This window comes from Macaca mulatta, chromosome 19 (assembly GCF_049350105.2).
Source record: "Macaca mulatta isolate MMU2019108-1 chromosome 19, T2T-MMU8v2.0, whole genome shotgun sequence".
Lineage (NCBI taxonomy): Eukaryota > Metazoa > Chordata > Mammalia > Primates > Cercopithecidae > Macaca > Macaca mulatta.
In genome coordinates, this window is record NC_133424.1 from 23,375,480 (window position 1) to 23,394,990 (window position 19,511).

A 19,511-nucleotide genomic window follows, 5' to 3' on the forward strand; every position below is an offset into this window, starting at 1 on the left:
GCCCCGATCCCCATGTTTCAGGATACTCCTTAATAGCCATTGCCATAGTATACCCAAAAACAACTATCATACCCCCCAAATAAACTAAAAACATCATTAAACCCATATACGCTCCCCAAAATTCAAAATAATCACACAACCAACTATACCACTAACAATTAATGCCAACCCTCCATAAATAGGAGAGGGTTTAGAAGAAAACCCCACAAACCCCATAACTAATGATACGTTTAACAAAAATAAAATATATGTCATTGTTCTCACGTGGACTCCAACCATGACCAATGATATGAAAAACCATCGTTGTACTTCAACTACAAAAACATTAATGACCCCAATACGCAAATCCCACCCAATCCTAAAAATAATTAACCACACCTTCATTGACCTACCCACCCCACCTAACATTTCTATATGATGAAACTTCGGCTCACTTCTTGCAACCTGCCTAATTCTACAAATTATTACAGGACTATTCCTAGCAATACACTACTCACCAGACACTTCCTCCGCCTTCTCCTCAATCGCACACATCGTCCGAGAGGTAAATAACGGCTGAATCCTTCGCTACCTCCACGCCAACTGTGCCTCCATACTCTTCATCTGCCTTTTTCTACATGTAGGCCGAGGCCTCTACTACGGCTCCTTTCTTCCCACAGAAACTTGAAACACTGGCATCACACTTCTACTCATAACCATAGCAACAGCCTTCATGGGCTATGTACTCCCATGAGTCCAAATATCATTCTGAGGCACCACCGTAATTACAAACCTACTATCAGCAATCCCATACATCGGAACCAATCTTGTCCAATGAGTTTGAGGTGGATATTCTATTGAAAACCCCACCCTCACACGATTCTTTACCCTTCACTTTATCCTACCTTTCATTATCACAGCCTTGACTACTCTACACCTATTATTTCTACACGAAACAGGATCAAATAATCCCTGCGGAATTTCCTCTCACTCCAATAAAATCGACTTCCACCCCTATTACACAATTAAGGACATCCTAGGCCTAGCCCTCTTTTTCACAACCTTAATAACATTAGTATTTTTCACGCCTGACCTTCTAAGCGATCCAAACAACTACATCCCAGCCAACCCCCTAAGCACGCCTCCACACATTAAACCAGAATGATACTTCTTATTCGCATATGCAATTCTACGATCCATTCCTAATAAACTAGGAGGGGTGTTAGCACTCCTCCTATCAATCCTTATCTTATTATTCATACCCACTCTCCACAAATCCAAACAACAAAGTATGGCATTCCGCCCACTCAGCCAGTTCCTATTTTGACTCCTAATCACAATTCTACTAACTCTTACCTGAATCGGAAGTCAACCAATAAGCCAACCCTTTATGACTATTGGACAAGTAGCATCCGTAATACATTTCACCACAATTCTAGTCTTAATACCACTTGCCTCCCTAATTGAAAACAACCTGCTCAAATGAACCTGCCCCCGTAGTATAAATAAATACACCAGTCTTGTAAACTGAAAATGGAAAACTTCTCCCTAGGGCAACTCAGAAAGAAAGTACTTAACTTCACCACCAACACCCAAAACTGGCATTCTAACTTGAACCACTTTCTGTCTTTTATGGTATGCAAGCTTTAAATGCAACTTAAGTATTAAACATTTCAATAAACTTTTATGTAAATCGTGCATTACTGTTAGCCAACATGAATACTATATAGTACTCTATATGTTTAACTGTACATAGCACATATTCTTACATACTTACTAAACACAGTCCCACAACATGCTTACAAGCAAGCACTCTAATAGATCAATCAACTGTAACACATAACAACAAGACTCAAAGCTCAAGCATCACAACCCGAATATCAACTAACCTATTGTTCATTTACAGTACATAGTACATTAAATCGTTCACCGGACATAGCACTTCCAAGTTAAATTAATCCTCCTCACCTCCTTGTCTTGTGCAAGTTTTCAAAGGGAATGCTTCTGGTTTTTGCCCATTCAGTATGATATTGTCTGTGGGTTTGTCATAAATAGCCCTTATTATTTTGAGATACGTTCCATCAATACCTAGTTTATTGAGTTTTTAGGACGAATGGGGTGTTGAAATTTATCGAAGGCCTTTTCTGCATCTATTGAGATAATCATGTGGTTTTTGTCATTGGTTCTGTTTATGTGATGGATTATGTTTATTGATTTGCCTATGTTGAACCACCCTTGCATCCCAGGGATGAAGCCAACTTGATCATGGTAGATAAGCTTTTTGATGTGCTGCTGTATTCAGTTTGCCAGTATTTTATTGAGGATTTTTACATCCATGTTCATCAGGGATATTGACTTGAAATTTTTTTGCTGTTGTTGTGTCTCTGCAAGGTTTTTGTATCAGGATGATGCTGGCCTCATAAAATGAGTTAGGGAGGCTTCCCTCTTTTTCTATTGCTTGGAATAGTTTCAGAAAGAATAGGTCAGCTCGTCTTTGTACCTCTGGCAGAGTTCAGCTGTGAATCCATCAGGTTCTGGACATTTTCTATTGGTAGGCTAATAATTACTGCCTCAGTTTCAGAACTTGTTATTGGCCTCTTCAGGATTTATTTTATTTTTATTTTTTGAGGGTTTTTTTTTTTTGTCGCTCTCTCCTTCTGTTCTGCTCTTAGTTATTTGTTATGTTCTGCTAGGGTTTGAATTTGTTTGTTCTTGCTTCTCTAGTTCTTTTAATTGTGATTTTAGCATGTCTATTTTAGATCTTTCTTGCTTTCTCTTGTGGGCATTTAGTGCTGTAAATTTTCCTCTAGACATTGCTTTGTCATAGTCCCAGAGATTCTGGTATTTTGTGTCTTTGTTCTCATTGGTTTCAAAGAACTTTTTAAGTTCTACTTTCATTTAATTATTGACCCTGTAGTCATTCAGGAGCAGGTTGTTCAGTTTCCATGTAGTTGTGCGATTTTTAGTGAGTTTCTTAATCCTGAGTTCTAATTTGATTGCAGTGGTCTGAGAGACTGTTATGATTTCCATTCTTTTACATTTGCTGAGGAGTGTTTTGCTTCCAATTATGTGGTCAGTTTTAGAATAAGTGCGATGCGGTGCTGAGAAGAATGTGTACTCTGTTGATTTGTGGCAAAGAGTTCTGTAGATGTCTATTAGGTCTGCTTGGTCCAGAGTTGAGTTCACATCCTGAATATCCTTGTTAGTTTTCTGTCTCATTGATCAGGCTAATATTGACAGTGGGATGTTAAAGTCTCCCACTGTTATAGTGTGGGAATCTATGTCTCTTTGTAGGTCCCTAAGAACTTGCTTTATGATTCTAGGTGCTCCTGTATTGGGTGCATATATATTTAGGATAGTTATCTCTTGTTGTTGCATTGACCCCTTTACCATTATGTAATGCCCATCTTTGTCTCTTTTGATCTTTATTGGTTTAACGTCTGTTTTATCAGAGACTGGGATTGCAACCCCGGATTTTTTTTTTTTTCTTTCCATTTGCTTGGTAAATATTCCTCCATCCATTTATTTTGAGTCTATATGTGTCTTTGCACATATAGACTGAAATACAGCACTTAGATGGATCTTGACTCTTTATTCAATTTGCCAGTCTGTGTCTTTTAATTGGAGCATTTAGCCCTTGTATTTAAGGTTAATATTGTTATGTCATTATGATGCTAGCTGGTTATTTTGCCCATTAGTTGATGCAGTTTCTTCATAGTGTCGATGGTCTTTACAATTTGGTATGTTTTTGCAGGGGCTGGTACCAGTTGTTCCTTTGTGTGTTTAGTGCTTCCTTCAGGAGTTGATGTAAGGCAGGCCTGGTGGTGACAAAGTCTCTCAGCATTTGCTTGTCTGTAAAGGATTTTATTTCTCCTTCACTTATGAAACTTAGTTTGACTGGATATGAAATTCTGAGTTGAAAATTCCTTTCTTTAAGAATGCTGAATATTGGCTCCCCACTCTCTTCTGGCTTGTAGGGTTTCCACAGAGAGATCCACTGTTAGTCTGATGGGCTTCCATTTGTGGATAACCCGACCTTTCTCTCTGGCTGCCCTCAACATTTTTTTCATTTCAACCTTGGTGAATCTGGCAATTATGTGCCTTGGGGTTGCTCTTCTCAAGGAGTATCTTTGTGGTGTTCTCTGTATTTCCTGAATTTGAATGTTGGCCTGTCTTGCTAGGTTGGGGACATTCTCCTGGATGATATTTTGAAGAGTGTTTTCCAACTTGATTCCATTCTCCCTGTCACTTTCAGGTACCCTAATCAAACGTAGATTTGGTCTTTTCACATAGTCCCATATTTCTTGGGGGCTTTGTTCATTTCTTTTTATTCTTTTTTCTCTAATCTTGTCTTCTTGCTTTATTTCATTCAGTTGATCTTCAATCTCTGATCTCCTTTCTTCTGCTTTATCGATTCAGCTATTGATACTTGTGCGTGCTTCACGAAGTTCTCATGCTGTGTTTTTCATCTCCATCAGGTCATTTATGTTCTTCTCTAAACTGGTTCCTCCTGTTAGCAATTCGTCTAACCATGTCATAAGACTGTTTGCAAATCACTTTTATCTTGCAGCTCCCAAAATTCTCTTTTTGTCTGTAACTATTGAAATTGTGATTATAAATATGTTTTTGTTATAAATGTATTTGTGTGTATCGTAATTTGCTTTTTGAGCTTTTTTATTTTTACATAGTTTTTCTTAATTTTAGAATCTTTCAATTATTTATTTTTGTATTTTTATCACCACAATTTAGATATTTTTGTTCTTATCCTCATTTTTCTAACTTTTTATAGTCTTTTGTGTTCCTGTTTCATGCATTATTATTCCATTTTAAAAATTAGTATATAAATTTTTAGTGGTTTCTTTCTGAAATTTTAATAATATTTTTGGTGGGATTATGTTGCCCTATTTTGTATAGATTGTATGTAATCTTTGAGATTTGGACATTTAAAAAGGTTACCTGTCACAAAATTTATTAATGTAGCTTTGTCCTGGCATAGTCAGAAAGCAATGGTCTTGACTAGAGATTGTGTGGGTCTGTCAAACATGTTCTTCAGATTTGTGTTGTCTGAAATTTTGTGCTTACTTTTAGTTTAAAGAGATTATGTTTCTCCTGAAAAGTAATTACCTGGTACACCTGTTCTCTCTCTGCAGCACTGCAGTGTTCTGCTGCAGTGTATTTACCTTTGGTCTCAGCAGACTCAAAATGAAAGTATACCATCATTTATTTCAGCAATTTATGTCATGGGAGACAGAAAGCAGTGTGTGGAAAGGCCAGTAGAAGACAGAAATTAAATTGTACATGCCAATATTTTACTTTCCTTTAAAAAAAAGCCAGAAGTTACAATTTACTTCTGAAGGGACTAGGTAATACTGAGGAGCAGAAAGAGTTGTAATGGGTAAATGTAACAAACTTTTCTTTTTTTCTATGTGGTTCTTTGCATTGGGTTTAATTCAGACACTGTACACACTTAACTCATGTATAAATTATCCACATATGTATTTTGGTCTGTATGTTTTCGTTACATTTATATGTCTGTGAAGAATTAGGGCCTGTGTCATATTGCAATGTAATCTTACTTATGTAGTTTGAATAATTTTATAGGTTAGATTTAGAAACCGTATTTATCTGAGTCTAATAAGTGGACTAATTTGTTATTTTTATTTCTTTTCAGTTATATGTTCTCATTTTGCTCAACACCTTTGTCCAGAGCAGGGCATAGAAGATTCTCTCCGAAAAGTGATATTGAGAAGATGTGAAAAATGTGGACCTGAGAATTTACAGTTAAAAATTGGTTGTACCAATGTGGATGAGTGTAAGGTGCACAAAAAAGGTTATAATAAGCTTAACCAGAGTTTGACAACTACACAGAGCAAAGTATTTCAATATGGCAAATATGTAAACGTCTTTCATAAATGTTCAAATTCAAAAAGACATAAGATAAGGCATACTAGAAAGAAGCTTTTGAAATGTAAGGAATATGTCAGATCATTTTGCATGCGTTCACACCTATGTCAACATAAAAGAATTTATACCAGAGAAAATTCCTACAAATGTGAAGAAGATGGCAAAGCCTTTAACTGGTCCTCAACCCTTACTTATTATAAGAGAATTCATACTGGAGAGAAACCTTACAAATGTGAAGAATGTGGCAAAGCCTTTAGTAAGGCCTCAACCCTTACCAAGCATAAGGTAATTCATGCTGGAGAGAAACCCTACAAATGTGAAGAATGTGGCAAAGCTTTCAACTGGTCCTCAGATCTTGTGACACATAAGAGAATTCATACTGGAGAGAAACCCTACAAATGTGAAGAATGTGGCAAAGCTTTCAACCGGTCCTCAAGTCTTACGGAACATAAGAGAATTCATACTGGAGAGAAACCCTACAAATGTGAAGAATGTGGCAAAGCCTATGGTAACTTCTCATCCCTTACTAAACATAAGGTAATTCATACTGGAGAGAAACCCTACAAATGTGAAGAATGTGGAAAAGCCTTCAGATGGTCCTCAAGCCTTATTGAACATAAGAGAAGTCATGCTGGAGAGAAACCCCACAAATGTGAAGAATGTGGAAAAGCTTTCAACCGGTCCTCAAGACTTAGTGAACATAAGAGAATTCATACTGGAGAGAAACCCTACAAATGTGAAGAATGTGGCAAAGCTTTCAACCGGTCCTCAAGTCTTACGGTACATAAGAGAATTCATACTGGAGAGAAACCCTACAAATGTGAAGAATGTGGCAAAGCCTATGGTAACTTCTCAACCCTTACTAAACATAAGGTAATTCATACTGGAGAGAAACCCAACAAATGTGATGAATGTGGAAAAGCCTTCAGCTGTCCCTCAAGCCTTATTGAACATAAGAGAATTCATGCTGGAGAGAAACCCTACAAATGTGAAGAATGTGGCAAAGCTTTCCAGCGGTCCACAAACCTTACGGTACATAAGAGAATTCATACTGGAGAGAAACCCTACAAATGTGAAGAATGTGGAAAAGCCTTCAGCTGGCCCTCAAACCTTATTGAACATAAGAGAATTCATGCTGGAGAGAAACCCTACAAATGTGAAGAATGTGGCAAAGCTTTCAACCGGTCCTCAAAACTTAGTGAACATAAGAGAATTCATACTGGAGAGAAACCCTACAAATGTGAAGAATGTGGCAAAGCTTTCTACCAGTCCTCAATCCTTAAGGAACATAAGAGAATTCATACTAGAGAGAAACCCTACAAATGTGACGAATGTGGCAAAGCCTATGGTAACTTCTCAACCCTTACTAAACATAAGGTAATTCATACTGGAGAGAAACCCTACAAATGTGAAGAATGTGGAAAAGCCTTCAGCTGGCCCTCAAGCCTTATTGAACATAAGAGAATTCATGCTGGAGAGAAACCCTACAAATGTGAAGAATGTGGCAAAGCCTTCATCTGGTCCTGAAGACTTAGTGAACATAAGAGAATTCATACTGGAGAGAAACCCTACAAATGTGAAGAATGTGGCACAGCCTATGTTAACTTCTCAGCCCTTACTAAACATAAGATAATTCATACTGGAGAGAAACCCTACAAATGTGAAGAATGTGGCAAAGCCTTTAGTAAGGCCTCAACCCTTACTGCACACAAGACAATTCATACTGGAGAGAAACCCTACAAATGTGAAGAATGTGGCAAAGCTTTCTACCAGTCCTCAAACCTTACAGAACATAAGAGAATTCATACTGGAGAGAAACCCTACAAATGTGAAGAATGTGGCAAAGCCTATGGTAACTTCTCAACCCTTACTAAACATAAGGTAATTCATACTGGAGAGAAACCCTACAAATGTGAAGAATGTGGAAAAGCCTTCAGCTGGCCCTCAAGCCTTAGTGAACACAAGAGAATTCATGCTGGAGAGAAACCCTACAAATGTGAAGAATGTGGCAAAGCCTTTAGCTGGGTCTCAGTCTTCAATAAACATAAGAAAATTCATACTGGAAAGAAATTCTACAAATGTGAAGAATGTGGTAAAGAGTTCAACCAATCCTCACACCTTACTACTCATAAGAGAATTCATACGGGAGGAAAAACCCTAGAAATGTGAAAAATGTGGCAAAGCTTTCAATTAGTTCTCAACCCTTACTGAACATCAGGGAATTTATACAGAAGGGAAACCCTACAAATGTGAAGAACGTGGCAGATTTTTTAACTCTTCCTCAATCCTTACTAAACATAAGGTAATTCATACTGGAGGGAATTCCTACAATTGTGTGGAATGTGGCAAAGCCTTTAACCAGTCCTTAAGGCTTACCACATATAAGACAACTCATACTGGACAGAAAGCATACACATGTGAAGAATGTGGGAAAGCCTCTAACAGATCCTCAATTCTTAACAGACACAGGTTAATTAATATTAGAGAGAAACTACAAACCTGAAAGATGTGACAATGCTTTTGGCAACACCTGAAACTTTTCTGAGTATAAAAGAAATCATACTGGTGAGAAATCCTAGAAATGTGAAGAATGTGACAAAGCCTTTAAATGGCTGTCACACTTGATTGTAGGTAAGATAACTCATATTGGAGAAAACTAGTGTGAACAGTGTGGCAAAACATTTAACCAATGCTCATACCTTTTTGCAAAGGAAAGCATTTATACTAGCCTGGGCAACAGAGGGAAACTCTGTCTGGAAAAAAAATATCATTAATATCTTCTCACATCTTAGTCAATATCAGAGAGTTCATACTAAATAAAAGCGTTAAAAGTGCAATTGGTGTCAATAGATCTTTCAGAAAATATAAGCCCTTAAATTCCAGAAGAATATTTATTTTGAGGAAACACATTACAAATATAAAGAGGATTGTAGTACCTTTACTTGTATCACAGGTTTTATTGTACACATTTTGTACTACAGGAAAACCCTGAGGTAGTTGTTCCAACTTTGCTCAACATCAGGGAATTTATATTGAAGAATAACCCTGCAAATTTAATGAATTTGGAAAAACGTTTTTAAAAAAACTACAGACTATAAAACACAAAAGTTTATACTAAAATATATTTTTGCAGATACAGTAAATATTTTAAAAATTTAATCCAAAATTAAGTAAAGAGAATCCACAGTAGAAATACCTGTCTCTCAAACTTCAGACATTACACTTACTCAGATTGCTGAGTATAGGAAAAAATTCAAAACTAAAGTTGATAAAAAGAAAAATTATTTGTAAGTAACTTTAAAAGAAGTAGATCTTTGAAGAGTTATAATTTCATTTAAAGTATACTTTTGTCCTGAAAATATAGATTTTTTTTTTTGCCAGACACAGTGGCTTACACCTGTAAGGCCAACACTTTGGGATGCTGAGGTGGGCAGATCACCTGAGTTGAAGACCAGCCTGGCCAACATGGTGAAATCCCATGTCTACTAAAAAGAAATACAAATATTAGCGAAGCATGGTAGTGCACACCTGTAGTCCCAGCTACTTGGGAGGCTGAGGCATGAGAATCACTTGAACCTGGGAGCCAGAAGTTGCAGTGAGCTGAGATGTTGCCACTGCATTGCAGCCTGGGTGACAGAGCGAGACTCTGTCTCAAAAGACAAAAACAAAAACAAAACAAAAACAGCTTATTTGGAAACTGAATACTGATGGAATTCAACTCTTTAATTACTTCATGCTATTTCATCGTTTCTGTTGTTTTCACATGTAAAAGCCTGTGATCAATTCTTTCTGCATCAAAGATTTGGGAGACTTTTAGTAGGTGGTCATTATTTATTACCTTTCTTATGGATGACTGAGGACATTAAAATGTAAGATGCATGATGAAAATCTAAGTAGAAAAGCTATTTGTGGTTAACTTATAGAATTGAGTGATGTATGAGGTAGGCGTTCAGAGTAATATTCTTTTTTTTTTTTTTTTTTTTTTGAGAGAGAATCTCGTTCTGTTGCCCAGGCTGGAGTGCAGTGGAATAATCTCGGCTCATTATAAGCTCCTCCTCCCAGGTTCAAGCTATGCTCCTGTCTCTGCCTCCCAAGTAGCTGAGATTACAGGTGCCCATGACCACATCCAACTAATTTTTGTGTTTTAGTAAAGGAAGGTTTCACCATGTTGACCAGGCTGGTCTTGAACTTTTGACCTGAAGTGATCTGCCTGCTTTGGCTTCCCAAAGTGCTGTGATTATAGGTGTTAGCCACTGCACCCAGCCCTAAGTAATATTCTAATACATTATTATGAGAGAAAATCGTTCTTATAGTTTTTTTGTTTTTTTTTCTTTGAGATGGAGTTTCGCTCTGTGGCCCAGGCTGGAGTGCAGTGGCCGGATCTCAGCTCACTGGAAGCTCCGCCTCCCGGGTTTATGCCATTCTCCTGCCTCAGCCTCCCGAGTAGCTGAGACTACAGGCGCCCGCCATCTCGCCGGCTAGTTTTTTGTATTTTTTAGTAGAGATGGGGTTTCACCGGGTTAGCCAGGATGGTCTCGATCTCCTGACCTCGTGATCCGCCCGTCTCGGCCTCCCAAAGTGATGGGATTACAGGCTTGAGCCACCGCACCCGGCCATTACTTATAGTTAAAATTTAAATCAAAATAATTAGTATGTCATTTTACTAATTGTAGTTTTATGTGATAAAACTACAGTTTTAAAGTTTTAAATTGTGTGTTAATTTTTTAATTGAACATTGATGACATGTTAAACACTGTTATACATTCAGCAAAGTGTTATTATGCCACTAATTTTAACCTATTCCACCTTACTCAAGGGTGTATTTAAAAGATGGTAACAATACACTATTTGGTAACATAATAGACTAACATTTCTAGTATTCTTCTTTTTCAGTGGCTTTAAACTGCAAATAAGTGAAAGAATATGGTTCCTGTGGGTTAATTTTTTTTATATTTAAATTTATTTTTCTTAGTTTTTGTGTGTACATAATATGTGTATATATTTATGTCATATATGGTATATTTTGGTACAGTCATACAATGTATAATAATCACATTGTGATAAGGTACCTATAACCTCTAGCTTTTCTGTTTTGTATTACAAACAATTCAATTCTACAGTCTTAGTTACTCTAAATTGTACAGTTAAATTGTTATTGACTACATGGTTGTTTTTATGGTATCATAAAAATTATATATAAACATAAATAAAATCAATATATTTCTGAGTCCTGAATAATTTTCAAAACTTTATTATGTATTTTTTGAACATGTGGCCTCTGCCTGAGAGCACATAATGGAGTTTTAGTTTTGACTTACATACAGTTAAATATACACATCTATTAGTCTAAAGATATAACTTAGGTTTAAGGAGCAAGGGTGTTTGAGTATAAGTTTGTAACTGTTTTCAGAAGAAAAGGGCAATATTGAAACAAAGCAAAGCATTTTAACAAGATGTCTAATTTACTAGAAAACAAAAATCCTCAAAAATGCTAAAAGCAAATGTATACTCTGCTTTGTATTCAGTTTATTACACTTTCTTACAGCTTATGATTTAGAATCTTTCCATGCAAATTTTCTGTTTTTACTTGCATGATACTCATTCTAGACCCATAATCTTTTTTTTTTTTTTTTTTTTTCTGAGACCAAGTTTCCTTCTTGTTGCCCAGGCTCGAGTGCGATAGCATGGTCTTGGGTCACTGCAACCTCCGCCTCCTGGGCTCAAATGATTCTCCTGCCTGAGCCTCCCGAGTAACTTGGATTACAGGCATGTGCCACCACGCCTGGCTAATTTTTGCATTTTGCGTAGAGATGGGGTTTCACCATGTTGGCCAGGTTTGTCTCGAACTCCTGACCTCAGGTGATCCAGCCATCTCAGCCTCCCAAAGTGCTGGGATTACAGGTGTGAGCCACCATGCCTGGCCTAGACCCATAATCTTTTTGTTTCCTGTTTTTTTTTAATATAGTTTATGAAGTATTTATTATCTGAGCTCATTTGTAGTTATAAGAATAATTTTTATAAAATTTCATCATGCACACAAAATTATTTTTAGAAGGAATTCCACAATTTGTGTATTATTACATTTTATTTAGTTAAAACATTCCATTAGCTTCTAGAACCCTATATAAGCTTACTTTTCTTTAATTATTCCCTTAACTTTTTATAAGTGACATAAGTAAATTTTATTTATTGAGTCAATTTGTTTCAGTAAGTACTAGGGAAGCTTCATAAGTCATGTGGATGCTTTTATATATAAATGTAGCAAACAAACATGATGGTGTTCAGTGTATAACAGATGCTCCATAATTAGTCATAAATATTCCTGCTAAAGTTAGTTTGTAACTTCAAGTCAGAGATGGAAAATACCAATTGCAAAGAAATAACATTTATTCTTCATGTGAGAACATTTTTTCCAGGCTGCAAAGCTGAATCTTGCTGAATTTAAAGAGAAATGCTTCATTCATGTCCTAATTATCTAAGTTTTATCCTTTTATGTGCATTCAAACCATATATGCATCACAGACCTTCTTTTTCTGTGTTACGACTACAGTTTTCTCACTGTTGTTTTCCTGCCATGTGGTTTCACACGGTATGTTGTAGGTTTTAAGGAGGACATTGGTATTTTTTAATGCACTGAAAAATTGGTTTTGACTGGAAAGTTTGCTTATAAATATAACTTTAAGATTGGCTAATTAACATAAAAGACATACATTGTCTACCGAAGAGAGGATTAAATCATCATGGTGTTTCTTTGTAAAAGAAAAATGTTAGGCTTTTATACAAAGTGTGGCAAATATGTAATTTGCTAGAACATACATATAAAAATTAAATTTTTAAGAGAATTAATAGTGAGCAATTTTAAATTTAGTTATTTAGGATGTACTTACAGAACAACTTACATTTCCATGCAAAATCCTCTATTTAAAGTGTGAATGTTAAAGACTGCAAAACAATAAAATAACTGCTGTAAATTTGGAATAATACTTATTTTCTATATTGATACTACAATTTGGAGAAATTTATCACTCATTTTTTAAAGAAATGTTTTAGTGGTTGAAGTTTAGTCTACAGTTTATATTCTTAGTCACCTAACTGTAGTGATCTCCTAGATGATTTTCTCTGAAAACTTTTGGAGATAATGGCAGCTTTTGGATTAAAACATTTCCTGTTAGTTTGCATGCAAACCAGTTTACTGTGATCACACAGTGGCCAATCATGTGAGCATAAGCAAGCCTGCCCTTTTCGTGTCTTTCATACTATTCCCATAAGCACCAATAACTTCAGGTGCCCCAAGCTTAAAATAAAAGTCCTAAAGTCTTTGACTTCTCCCATGTACTGTGCTGGGTTCAGAACATACTGTTAAACATCAAAGTTCCTGTGGTTATGACTGACAAATGAGAAAACAGCAAAGAGACAGACAGTATTTGAAACATTGTTATTCTTAACTTGACAAATAAAATGTGTATTTCATTAAACAACATTTTGAAGTATATATATACATTGTCAAATGCTTAGAACTAGGTAATTAATACTTTATCTTATATTGTTAACATTTTTATGGTTAGACAACATGAAATTTTAAACATTTTTCAAAAATACAAATACATTATGAACTATAGTCATCATGCTGTACAATAAGTCTCTTGAAATTATTTCTTTTATCCAAGTATAATTATGTATTATTTGACAGCCATCTTTCAATCCCCCCATTTCTTCTAAATACCTTGGCATTTGGTGGTCACCAGTTTACATTGATGAGATTAACTTTTTTAGAATCCATGTGTAAGTGAAATCATGAGACATTAATCTTTCTGTGCTTCCCTTATTTCAACTAATATAATGTCCTCCAGGGTAATCCATGTGATTGAAAATAATAGAATTTTTGTTGTTTAAAGGTGAATATTATTCCATTGTGTATATCTACCACATTGCCTTTATTTACTCATTAGATGTTGAACTGTTGATTTTATATATTTTACACGTGAAGAGTGCTGCAAACAACCTAGAAGTGCAAATGTTTCTTCATTCTAATTCCATTTGTTTTGGATATACAGTGGTGCAATTGTTATATGGTAGTTTGATTTTTAAGTTTTTTAAGAAAACTATTTTGTTTTTCATAATGGCTGTCCTCACTTACATTCAAACAAATAGTGTGCAAGCATTTTCTTTTCTTCAGAATTCTACCAACACTTTTTCTTCTTAGATTCCTTCTAACAGAAGTGAGTTGGTATCTCATAGTTCTTTTTTTTGCTTGCCTTTCCCTGATAATAATTGACGTTGAGCATGTTTTTAATATATCTGTTGGCCGTGTGTATGTCTTTTTCTGAAAAATATTTAAGCCTTTTTCTCATTTTTAATAGTTATTTGTTTTTTGTGGTATAGTCATTTGATTTTGTTATATAGTTTTGATATTAATCCCTTATCACATTTATGATTTGCAAACATTTTCTTCCATTTTTTGGTTTCCTCATCCTGTTGATTGTATTATATTCCGTGCAGCAGTTTTTAAATTTAAAATAATCTGATTCATCTATGTTTTCAATTTGCTCCTTGGGATTTGAAGTCAAATTTTAAAAGTCACTGCCCAACCAGTGTTACAGGGCTTTCAATCTATGTTGTTTATGGTAGTTTCAGAGTTTTAGATCTTATATTTAAGTATCTAATTTATTTTGTGTTTTTATTTTAAGTATCTAATTTATTTTGTGTTTTTATTTTATTTAAGTATCGAATTTATTTATATATGGTATTAGTTGAGGGTCTTATTATATTCTTGTATATGTGGATATAAAGTTTCTCAACACCATTTATTGAAGATGCTGCCTTTTCCCTAAGAAATTGCCACCATTATTTACAAATCAGATGGCTGTAAATACATCAATATATTTCTGGTTTCCTTTTTCTTCTCTACTTGCTTGTGTGTTTTAATTCAGGTACCACACTTTTTTTTTTTTTTTTTTTTTTTTTTTTACTATAGCTTTTTAGTATATCTCAAAGTCAGATACCTTCACTTTTTCTATTGCTTGATTACTTTGGCTATTCAGGGCCTTTTGTGGTACCCTATAAATTTTAGATGTATTTTTAAAAATTTGTTAATTATGTCACTGGTATTTCGGTAGAGGTTGCATTATAGCCGTACATCATTTTGTATAATACAGATGTTTAACAATATTAGTAACGCCAATTTATGATTAATATTTTTCCAATTGTGTTTAATTTCTTTAATTTCATTTAATGATAGTTGTCAGTGTATAGAAATTCTACTGACACTTGTATGTTGCTTTTGTGTTCTGCAAGTTTAATACATTTATTAGTCCTACTAATTTTTAGTAATGTCTTAGGCTTTCATTTACTTAAAATTATGTATAGAAATAAAAATTACACCGGAATAATTTAACATTTTTTCTAATCTCAGTGCTTTGATTTTTATTTTCTAATTTTTCTTTCTTGCATAGTTAGTACTATGTTTAATAAGACTGAAGAAAGTGGGCATTTTTGTCTGCTCTTAGAGTAAAAGCTTACAAGATTTCCCTGTTTAGTATGTTATTAGCTGTGCTTTTTGTGTGTATGTGTGTGTTATATGTGGCAATTATTGGCTTGAGGTTCATTTGTCCTATACCTACTTTTTTCAGAAATTTATGAAGAAATGTCGAATTTTGTTAAACTCTTATTCGGCATTTATTTAAATGTTAGAGATGAGAAATCACATCTGATTATACATAGATTTAAAAATATCTTCAGAGACTTCTGTGAACATGCATGCAAAGTAGAAAATTTAGAGAAAATAGATAAACTCCTGGATATACAAAACTTCCCAATATTGACAGAAAATAACAGAAGTCTTTAACAGAGCAAAAATGTAAAATGTGTAATGACATTGAATAAGTAATAATAAAACTACTAACCATAAAAAGCCCTGGATCATATGAAACCACAGCCATATTTTACTACATATACAAAGATAAGCTGGTCCTAATCCTACTGAGTATTCCAAAAAATCAAGGTGGCATTTCAACCTAATTGCATGAAATCAGTGAATTATGTGAAACTAAAATCTAGTGAAAACATAACGAAGGAAACTACAGGTCAATATTCTGGGTGAACATTGGAACAATAATCCTCCATGAAATACTAGCAAACTGAATTCAAAAGCAAATCAAAGTTATTTTGCTACTATCATGTGAGCTTTATTCCATCAATACAAAGATGTTTCATCATATGCAAGTCAGTAAGTGTGATTCACCATGTAAAGATAATTAAAAGAAAAAATATTTAACACAGTAGCGGCAGAGAAAGCATTCAAGAAAATCCAATATTGACTCAAAAATATTCTCAACACACTAGAGATTGATGAGACATACCTCAAAAGAATGAGAGTCATCTATGACAAATCCTTAACAAACATACTAAAAATGCAAAAAGTAGATGCATTCTCTATAAGAATAAAAATAAGATGAGAATATCCATCCTAAACAGTCCTACTGAACATAGTAATGGAGTCCTAGCCAGAAAAATAAAAGGAATCCAAATAGCAAAGGAAGTCAAATTATCTTTATTGATGATATATTTCTCTACCTAGAATACTTTAAGGATTTCACCAAAAGACTCCTAAGCCTAAAGACTTCAAAAAAATCTCAGAATACAAAATCAACACAAATACATAGAATTTCTGTACGCCAATAATAAACTGAGAACAAAATTTTAAAAGAGCTCTATTTACAATAGCCACACACAAAAAAATTACCTAGAAATACATTAAGTCAAGGGGGTAAAATATCTCTACAAAGAACTGCAATGCTGAAGTAATAAGAGAGAATGCAAATAAATAGAAAAATACTGGATGCTCATGGATTCAAATAATATAGTTAAAATGGTCATTCTACCTAAAGCAACCTACAGATTTAAGTGCTGTTTTTATCAAGACTATCCATGACGCTTTTTTATAGAATTAGAAAAACTATTCTAAATATATATACAAAAGAATTAAAGAGTTCAAATAGCCAAGACAACTTCAGACTAAAAGAATAAATCTGGGCCAAGTGTGGTGGCTCACGCCTGTCATCTCAGTCCTTTGGGAGGCTGAAGAGGATGGATCACCTGAGGTCAGGAGTTTGAGACCAACCTGGCCAACAAGGTGAAACCATTGTCTACTAAATACAAAAAATCAACCAGGTTTATCACCGAAACAAGTGCTCTTCGTCATCATCAAAGTAAGAAGAGCATTGCCTGCTTTCTTGGAAGCAGCTGACCTGTTTTCTACTGATACAAAGTGGAGAAGGCATTGAAATAGTGAAAGAGGATGATATAAATTGAATACTTATATGAAATACAGTTTATAATAAAAAATAGCATTTGGTGTTGTACAACTGTAGATGAGACTATTAACATGAGGTAATATTCTTATTTCTATTGACAAATTACCTTCATTTACAATATTCTTGTTTCAGAAATATTCTTTTTTCTGCTCTATATTTGCTAGCTTTTGGTAAAATCTTATCTGAACTCAATAGCAATAAAATAAATCCATTCTACCACAAGCATTTTATTATTGCTGCATATGCTTATTTTGCTTAAAATACGTTAGCTTTTGTTGAAAGATTTATAGTTTTGTTTCCGAGTGTTGTTTATTTCTGAGAAGTTGCTTTCATGATAGAAAACTGCTATTCTCAGCTCAAATCACCTTGACTAATAGCAAGTGAAAGTGATGTGTGGATGAGAAGAAAATGTGTCTTCTCTGCATCTCTTTTTTAATCAATTGGCTGAAGAAAGAGAATGCAGATAGAAGGTGAACGAAAATATAATCCCTGAAAGACCATGAAAAAGTCTTCTTAATCAGAAAAAAATAAAGGAAATGGTGATTTGAGCAGAATATATATTATTTTGCAAAGCCTCTGAAATTTCAGTATACAACCTTCATTGCTTTAATAAATATGTTATTCTTTCAATTGTAATTCTTCAGGAAATAATTCAATTCCCTGGTGATTTAAAAAAGAGAAGAATAACTTATTTGTTAAGGTAAGAGATGTAGGAAAGACTCATAACTTTTGACCAACATCTCCTCCACCTCCAGCTTCAGGCAATCATCATTCTACTCTTTGCTTTTATGAGTTTGAGTTTTTTTTATTTTCCAATTTAAAACGTTTAGTTAAGAAGTAGACTTTAATGTCGAAAATACAAACTTGGGGAGGGCAGAAAGATCACACACAAGGCCGCCACTTCACACCTGGAGTGAGTTTGAATTTTTTAATACTCTACATAGAAATGAGATAATTTTTTATTATTTTGTGTGTGTGCTGGCTTATTTCACTTAACCTAATGTCTTCCAGGTTCATCAATGTTGTTGAAAATAAAAAGACTTTTTAAAAAAATTTTTCTTCTTTGAAATATATTTTTAAAATGACCAAATAAAGTCTAAGTGAATTAAGTATAGCTCCTAGCATAACTCACAGTTAATTTTAATTGACTGTCGTCTCTGTAGAAATATTTTTTATCAGCATTTTTTAACATACAACTAGAACTCAACTAACAGTCATTATGTGTCACAAAAATGAATCAGTTTAGAAGCTATGTTAATAATGAGACAATTGACTTCTGGTACCCAATTCAGAACAACTACAAAAGGAGTGGAGAACAGATTTCAACTGTGATGCACAATCTTACTCATTGGCTTGGTAGCTGAGTGCAGTGTTAAGGATTGTAAAGTCACTATTAAGTGGAAGTAGATCATCATAAAAGTCTTCATTCTCATCATCATCTCACTGAGTAAGGTTGCTTTCTTTTCTGCAATTGTGTTTAAAACTGTCCAAAGAGACTTTCCAAATGCTTGGTTTCTGTCTGGAAGTTTCAAATGAGGCTTTTGGGTGTGCATCTTTTTCTAGTTTTGCACAGCTACAGAGGCTTCAGGAAACTTCCCATCGTGGTGGAAGGCAAAGGGGAAGCAAAGACTTTCTGGTTGTGGCTGGAGAAAGAGCTACAATATGCTAACTGGTCTCACTCGGGATGTTCCTCACTTTCAGGATAGGTGGGGTGACCCAGCAATCATATGGACACTATCCTTTGCAGTGTCCCTCAAACTTTGGTTGCATCAGAATATCTGCAAGGCTTGCTAAGGCACAGACTGCTGAGCCCACCTCCAAGACTTCTTTCTTTTTAAGAAATGAATAGCATTCCCTTGTGTAAATATATCACTTTTTAAAATTCATTCACCTGTTGATGGACACTTAGGTTGATTTCATACCTTAGCTATTGTGAGTAATCCACTTTTTTTCTTTTCTTATTTATTTATATATCTCTTTTTTTATTTCTAGAAACATTTTAATTTTATACTATATAAGTTTTTAAAAATTTTTTTGGATCAAGGCCATTACTTTGTTATTAACATAATTTGAGACAAAATAACAATAAAAATCAACATTGATTAGTGAAAACAATTTTCTAGCCCTTAGTAATCATTTTCTCTCCCAGCTGACGTAAAAGTTGAATCTTTGTGTCATTTCTCACAGTTGTAACAAAGTAGCTTCTGATTAAATTGGTCTGCATATAATTTTGTAAAATTTTACTTTTTTAATCTAAAAATTAAACTTCTCTATTACCAGAAAAGTTATTTTTAATAGGTATTATTTCACTCTATT

At 34.5% G+C, this 19,511-nt stretch overlaps 2 protein-coding genes across 2 annotated transcripts in view; both read left to right on the forward strand.

Annotated features, from left to right (window-relative positions):
• LOC144337078 (zinc finger protein 728-like) overlaps positions 1-18,901 on the forward strand; it is a 41,656-nt gene extending 22,755 nt beyond the window's left edge. The window contains exons 4-5 of the mRNA XM_077979901.1: positions 5,651-5,740; positions 18,759-18,901. Of these exons, the coding sequence (XP_077836027.1) occupies positions 5,651-5,740; positions 18,759-18,901 (233 nt within the window). The remainder of the gene's footprint in view (positions 1-5,650; positions 5,741-18,758) is intronic.
• Positions 5,974-8,052, forward strand: LOC144336792 (uncharacterized). The gene is given in 1 exon segment (XM_077978055.1): positions 5,974-8,052. A coding segment is annotated over 1 exon segment (2,079 nt).
• Positions 18,902-19,511: the final 610 nt, after the last annotated feature.